This window comes from Hyperolius riggenbachi, chromosome 1 (assembly GCF_040937935.1).
Source record: "Hyperolius riggenbachi isolate aHypRig1 chromosome 1, aHypRig1.pri, whole genome shotgun sequence".
Classification (NCBI taxonomy): Eukaryota; Metazoa; Chordata; class Amphibia; order Anura; family Hyperoliidae; genus Hyperolius; species Hyperolius riggenbachi.
Genome location: NC_090646.1, coordinates 431,069,658 through 431,077,679, shown reverse-complemented (window position 1 = coordinate 431,077,679; position 8,022 = coordinate 431,069,658). Strand labels below are relative to the sequence as shown.

The following is an 8,022-nucleotide window of genomic DNA, read 5'->3' as shown; positions in this document are numbered from 1 at the left end:
ATGCCGGTCGAATCGCTAGCGTAAGCGATTCGGCCGGCGGCGCTATTCATCCCTATGGCAGAGTTTCCCCACGCGATTTGCCTGCGGGGAAACTCTGCGGATTCGGTGCGGTTTCCGCCCCAGTGGAAACAGGCCCTTACGGTTTAACTTTCAGCAGTAAAGAACAAGCAGGCATCTCTGAAGTTCGCACTCACTTCTTATAGCAAATCATCACAGCAGAGATCCAATCTAATCTTCCTCTTCCTGCTGAAGTCACAAGCTTTATATTGTGTGCTACAGTACAAACCCACAGCGCTTTGCTCTTGTGCCTGTTCTACCTGCAGTCCCCCAGCGCTCCTGACAGGTTGATCTCCAGATTTGCCTATTATGAATCAATGTTCACAAAATAAAATGTATTAAACTCTGATTAAGGGGACTTCCTTTTTAAAAAAAAATTTTTTTTTTTGGTTATAAAATGGAATATTTGATCTCTTAACATGTATCAGGGCAGGGGCCCACTTCAAGCATTTTTCAGTACTTGGCGATCGACAAAGCGCTATGGCAGTGGAATCCTATGAGGGTGGTTTCCCTGCCAAAAAACGGCACTTGCAATCTGTAATCGGGCGGCAGCACTTTTGGAGCAATTTAGCTTGTGGGACTGCAGGTACACATTACATTCCCTTAAAAATCGCAAATCGTGTAAATTCACACTAGCCTTTGCAATAAGTCATTGAGATGCATAGTGGGTCCCAACCCTTATTGTGTATTCCCACCCCTATAGTTGCCCATACATCAGACGATATTTTCACTAGGGGGAACAGCGCCGGGGGTTACGCATCATTTATTGGCCATGCTCTTGATGGCACAGATTTTCTTCCAATCCAATTAAAATAATCGAATTGGATGGTCTATCAGCCACCAAGTCACCTTCTGTATGGCCACCTTATTAGTTTCTTATCTAATCTGCAAGTGATTGGAGAGTGATCCCTGGGCACACTTCTCCCCACTGACCAGGCTGAGAGAGGAGGGGGACTAGCAATACAAGTGAGAGAGGAGACATCAGCTTGGTGTTATGTGTGCTCCCAGCTCCAGATAATATGTCCTTTGCTTAGATGCGCGGTGTTGGCTTTACATGCTGTTCAGATGTTGTTCAAAAAAAAAAGTTGGGATTCTAAAGGTGGCCAGACATCTAGTGTTTTCGTGGCTGATCAACCAGCTGATTCAGAATTATCATCGAACTGTATGCAAATTTGTGCCGCCACAAACATGCCCAATTGACAATTCAACCAATTCCATCCAGATATTGGTCAAATGTATTGATGTGTGCGGTGGTAATGGTGTGTGATATCTGGATGAGTGTTGAACACGGTGGAACCCCCGTGCTCTTCCCCCAAATGTAAGTGTGCCCCGTGCATTTATACTTTACCTGTCGCATGTGGCGGGGCCCAGCTTCCGCAATCGCGCCCCACTCGCTGCCGTCGTGACTTCACACACGCGTCCCTCATACTATATGCCGGTAGCCATGTGGGGAGGTTTTGCGGAAGATGGATGAGCAATGCAGCGGGTGACAGCGGACAGGTAAAGTATTTTAATGCATGGGCAGAGAGCACATTAACATTAGGAGGCATGGTCACAAGGTCGATTTTTGAGAAATTTCATGTTAAAATAGATCGGGAATTGGCCAGTGGTGTATGGGCAGCTAACAGATCTCTCTCTGATCAGATTAGATAAGAGAGAGATCTGTATGTTGGTCAAGTTTGCCCATATATCGCTAGATTTATGGGCACCTTAATGCTGGGAATACACGTCTCAATTCTGAGCTGATTAGATTGATAATTTCCGACATGTCCGATCACCGCTCGATTTGTTTTGCTGCTCGATTTGACATTGAAGTGAATTGAAAAAAGATAAGAAAAACGAGCAGAAGATAAGAGCATTGAGCAGGCAAAACGATCGGGCCCAGAATCAAGCGCCAGAATCGACCCGTGTATTCTCAGCATAAGGCTGACTGTACACTTATGCTAGGTACACACTATACAATTTTGTGTTAGATGTATGGTTCGATAGATAATTTCCGACATGTCCGATCTTATTTTCGACCGTGTTTCTGATCGATTTCTCATAGAAGTGAATAGAAATAGTAGATAAGAAAAGATAACGGAAATCGAATCGGAAATCGATAGGATGGAAAATCGACCAAAAAACACATCGTGTGTACCTAGCATTATAGATTGCCACCCGAAGTCTGAAAGGAATGGTTTCAGTGAGGAATGGATTCCTATACCACATAGCACATCAATTTTAAATAGGAAACCAAAGACAAGTAAAATAAAAAAATACTCATACCTGAGGCTTCCTCCAGCCCTCTTCTGGCTGATTGCTCCCTCATAGTCCTTCCAGGCTACCTGGATCCTCCCCTAAGTGGCCTGGAATTCCACCAGTCAGGATGCATTGCGCATGCACAGCCCAGCCACACGCTCCTCCTCACAAACCAGTCGCCGGGAGAGTTCTGACCCTTTGCAGTACTATTGCGCAAGCACAGAACGCTCCTGGCCACAGGAGTGCCTGGGTCTACACTGCATCGACTGACGGATTACCGGGCCACCTAGCGGCAGATCCAGGCGGTCTGGGAAGGCGGTGAGGAACCAATCAGCCTGAAGGGGACTGGAGGATGCCCCAGGTATAATTTTTTTATTTTATTTTACTGGTCTCAGGTATACTTTAAAGCTCTGCCCAACATGTCATTCATGACAGAGCAGCAGGATGCAGCTGACATCTGTCAAGATGCTGAAACAGCAGGACAGGAAGTGACAAATCAAATGCAGACTTTTTTTTCTTGCTAAACCGTCTTCTGGGGCTGATTTTCCTGCAGTGTCACAAGAACCACTTTCATGCAACTCTTTACAGAAAAAAAATGAGCATGTGACCTCATGTGATTTATATATTTATACATACAAATGGAAATGTTTAACAGGCAACATGTTTATTTATTGATATGTACATATAAAAAACAGGATTTAAAATTGTTCTACAAACCAAAGATTAAAAATGGAAATGTAATTCCTCTATATACATATAGAATATTCCATTCATCACATGCATCTTCAAGAGAAAACACATAAATGAAAGATTTCCCTCTGTATTGGCAGCGAGTTAAAGTCCTAGCAATAAAATCCTTGTATTTATTTCAAGTATAGGAAATCTATGAACATGCCCTTGCCGATAGTAATAATAACACAGATGCCTGCTGTTCCTAACATAGAAATATTGCAGTGGGTGTTTGTTGCAGGACTGCCTATGATACAAGTCTTACACAAAGTTTGGAGTGACTGTAAGAACCTATACCTGAGATGAGACTGGTAAAAGATTTCACATTTTTACTTTTTTTTTGGAAATGCTGATTATTTAATAAATGACCAAGCAACAAACAAGAAAATAAAGCTTTGTTAAAAATTTGTCAATCACTGAATCTGCTAAGTGGACAAAGCCTCTAATACTTTGACGTGTAACGTTTTGAATGGTTAAATTACTTGTGTACCTGAGCCACAGAGTAGTATTGTGTAGATATGTAGACTGCACTGGAAAACAAAACCCAAGGTTCTACATTAATGTAGAATGTGTTTTAGTTGGGTTTTTAACAACCGTAGTTTTTAGGATTATGATGCAGACAGTGATGAAGAGGTAGACAGCATGATGAAGGAAAAAAAAAAAAAAAACACAGGGCAAGATTTACCTACACTGTAACCACAGATCAACAGCCAAAGATGCAAAGGGTTCAGCTATTCCTGGGACACTGACCAACTTGCATCTGATATCTGCTTTATAAGGCTGGAGTGAGGAGGGTGGGCTGGGTAACATACTACTAATTCAGCCCTTATTACAACCCTGATAACCATCACTACATTTTCCCAACCATAGTCTTTAGCAGGTGCTGGGGGTCTAGTTGCTCAGAGTAACTGGAACAGTGTGTATTCAACGTGTCACTGCTCCTCTTTACTGCTCCATTTCAGAAAATGGCCTCTCAGTTGATGTTTATGCAGAAGTGTTCTACTATTAACAGTGCAGAAGCATTTAGCAGCCAGAGAAACAGCAGCAGATTAAATAAACACGTATGTGACTTCTGCAAGTGACTTGGACCCCCAGTACCTGTAATGGGGACCGGTTGCAGAAGCTATTGAAGGCTATTGTGGAGATAACAGGGATTTTAATCATAACAGGCCATTATTACTCTCATTTATTGACACCTCCAGCCCACATTTCCTACCTAGCCTAAAAATTTTGAAGTGGACCAAAAACAAAAAATGTATGACTGTATGTCTGCCCAAACAGTGAAATAATTGGTCCATTACTTAAAAAAAAAAGACAATGGAAGGGATACAGTGATAATAGAATCACTCTCTACCCTTGGCACCTTTGCCTCTGGGTCTATGACCCAGAGGTATACTTCTGACCCATTTCCAACAAGGCACTCACATTCTTCTCCTAACGCATAATCTCCCTCCAATAAAACAGCAGAATCCCACATTTGGGTATATTCTGTAAACCTAGCCAATCAGATATGGAAAACTGAGTATAAATGAAAAAATGTGCATTTGAGCACCTTCATTATTAACATGTATAAAATAACCATTTTTTTTTTAAATAAAAGGAACGGCTTTTATCCATTCAGGTGGCAGTAGTTAGCAGCACATTCTAGATATAGAAGTCAGGATTGAAAAATTCAAAGTATGAGCCTTTAAAAAATCTACGATAAAAGGCAACAATTCTTATTAAAAAGTAGAAAGATCACCAAGTACAATGTTTTAGGGCATGTAACATTCATCAATGGAATGCTCATAAATTAATGACTTATAACCCATACCCTAATAATATCGTATATAATAACTAAGCATTACACTGGTAGCAGTAGAGCAAATAGGAGTTCATAATGGAAGAGTCAGTCATCGTGAAACTACTGAGCTAATTGAGTTATAGGATGTGCCACTGTTGCAACTTGCGGCATAGGCCTCCTGTCCATGCACATCCAAGTTCACTCTAAACACGGAGGATGACTTGAGCAGAAAGTCTCCTGCGTCCCGACGTCCAAGCTCCCTCAGTTTTGACATTAATATTGCTACAGTGCTATCAGGAGCATTTCCCCATTCCTGTAGAAGAGCACACACAGGACTCTCTAGAAATTGTTTTTGTGCCGCACTGTTGGCGTTATATTTGGCAACTAACTCTGGAAGGCCCAAGTTCATGGCTAGAAGACACCAGTCCTTTCCCATGGGATCTGGAGCATCCAAAAGGCGACTGAGTTTTCTTCTTACAAGAATATTCAGGTCTGAGGTGTGATGATCCATGCCTAGGCTTCCTTGGGAGTAAATCTCCAGGCATCCAAAGCACAAGATGCTGCTAAAGCTTTCCTTGTAGCCAGCCATTGTGTTTGCCAGTGAGGTCTCCTTTTGAGCCTGGGCTCGGAAAAAGTCTCTGGGTTGATAAACCATTACTGGCTCATGGTGTTCCCTTAGCTGCTGTGGGCTTAAATAATGTTTTACAGTTAAAAGCCCTGGCAGGGTGGCTGCAAATAAGTTATCAATGATACTGCAAATAGACTCTTGGAGTAAACAACACTTAACCTTCTCAGTTTCAAGTCCTCGCACGTGTACCTCAATCCCTTGACCATTGTTGACCAGCAACACCAAAACTTCAGCCCCTCTGTTTGCTAGCTTACATCCATTTACCCACAGACGTATGTCGGCATCACCTTCAGCACTTTGCTGGTGTATCCACCTGCAGAGATTGACTTGGACTTTATGGAATATTCCACAAGGGAATGGAGTAAGGTGTTCCACAGGAACAATTCTAACACCTCCATAAACTAAGATGTCCTCCTCTTCATCAGTCCATGACCTATGCAAGCTATCGGTTTTAATGAGGGCAGGAATATCTACCATAGTTCCACTGCTCAGATCCCGTGCACAAATGTCCATAGCATCTAGAACCTGCACAAGTTCTTCCACATCACTGTCTGAAACCAAACGTTGGATATCTTCCATGGTGTATCTTCCTCTGTAGTGGTGAAGAGCTTTAGGATTCTCCACTGACAGTAGTTTCCCGAGAACATTTGTACACAGCCATCTTGGATCTAAAAGCACCACATCTTGGACAGTTTCACTTTGCATGATGTTAATCTGTATAAAGCAAAATGTAAGGATTAATTATACCAAGAACGGTATGCCACAATAGTACAGTACTTAGTTAAAATGATTTAATATATGGAACCATATAACTGTCCACTAATTGTTGTAAATGTAATAGTTACATTCAAGTAGTAGTAGTAGTAGTAGCAATAAAATAATACTAATACAGCCAATACCACTACAATTGCACGCTGTTGCTTTCAAACTGGACACCACACATACAGTTGTGTTCAAAATTATTCAACTGAAATTGAGTGTTTTGCCCAGTTTGACATTGATTTTGATCATTTCTGTCATCTTGTTTACAATTAAATCAAAGAGGCACTTGTAAGTCAGACAAATATAACATAATATTTATAATAAAATAACCACAAATGTCTTTTCTGTGCTCACATCACTATCACTTTTATTCAACCCCCAAGTGACATTCATTCTTAGTACTTAGTACAACATCCTTTTCCAGTTATAACAGCTTTTAAACGTGAAGCATAGCTTGACACAAGTGTCTTGCAGCGATCTATGGGTATCTTAGCCCATTCTTCATGGGCAAAAGCCTCCAGTTCAGTCACATTATTAGGCTTGCGCGCTACAACTGCAAAGTCCCACCAGAGGTTCTCAATCGGATTTAAGTCTGGTGACTGCGACGGCAACTCCAAAATGTTCCAGCCTTTAATCTGCAACCATGCTCTAAAGTTTTGGGATAGTGTTCTGTGGACTGATGAAACAAAATTAGAACTTTGGGCCCATGGATCAATTCTATGTTTGGAGGAGCAAGAACAAGGCCTATGAAGAAAAAAACACCTCGTCTACTGTGAAACATGGTGGGGGGGGGGGGGGGGGGGGGGGGGGGGTCAATCATGCTTTGGGGCTGTTTTGCTTCTGCAGGTACAGGGAAGCTTCAGCGTGTGCAAGGTACCATGAATTCTCTTCAGTACCAGGAGATATTGGATGAAAATGTGATGCAGTCCGTCACAAACCTGAGGCTTGGGAGACGTTGGACCTTCAAGAGGACAATGATCCCAAGCATACCTCCAAGTCCACTAGATAGGTTGCAGATTAAAGGCTGGAATCCGATTGAGAACCTCTAGTGGGACTTAAAGAAAGCAGTTGCAGCACACAAGCCTAAGAATGTGACGGAACTGGAGGCTTTTGCCCATGAAGAATGGGCTAAGATACCCGTAGATCGCTGCAAGACACTTGTGTTAAGCTATGCTTCACGTTTAAAAGCTGTTATAACTGGAAAAGGATGTTGTACTAAGTACTAAGAATGAATGTCACTTGGGGGTTGAATAAAATTGATAATGATGTGAGCACAGAAAAGATATTTGTGGTCATTTCATTATAAATGTTATATTTGTCTGATTTACAAGTGCCTTTTTGATTTAATTGTAAACAAGATGACTGAAATGATCAAAATCAATGTCAAACTGTCCAAAACACTCAATTTCAGTGGGGGTTGAATAATTTTAAACAACTGTACAAAGACTGAAGGTGGGTACACACGTCAGATAAAAGTCTTTGGAAAATGAAAGATCACAGACCAATTTTACCCCCTTTCATGTAGTATGAGAGCCATACCTACACAGTCTGCAGATCTCATAGACTATGAATGCATTTTGCAGGAATGGATCTTTTGCAGGAACAGATCTTTTGCAGATACTGATCTGTTGCGTGTGTACAGCATCTTTGTGTGCAGCGTCTTGCAAAGATTTTTATCTGATGGGGAGTTCAGCTCAATAGAATAGACTGTGTAGAGTATGGCTCTCATACTACATGAAAGGGAGTAAAATTGGTCTGCGATCTTGCCTTTTCCAAAGACTTTTATCTGACGTGTGTACGCACCTTGATACAGAGACTTTCA

The 8,022-nt window shown here is 41.7% G+C and overlaps 1 protein-coding gene across 1 annotated transcript in view; it reads right to left on the bottom strand.

Annotated features, from left to right (window-relative positions):
• Window positions 1-2,945: 2,945 nt before the first annotated feature.
• Window positions 2,946-8,022, bottom strand: part of DAPK1 (death associated protein kinase 1) — a 264,648-nt gene continuing 259,571 nt past the window's right edge. The window contains exon 26 of the mRNA XM_068237212.1: window positions 2,946-6,152. Coding sequence (XP_068093313.1) covers window positions 4,920-6,152 — 1,233 coding nt within the window. The 3' untranslated portion in view covers window positions 2,946-4,919. The remainder of the gene's footprint in view (window positions 6,153-8,022) is intronic.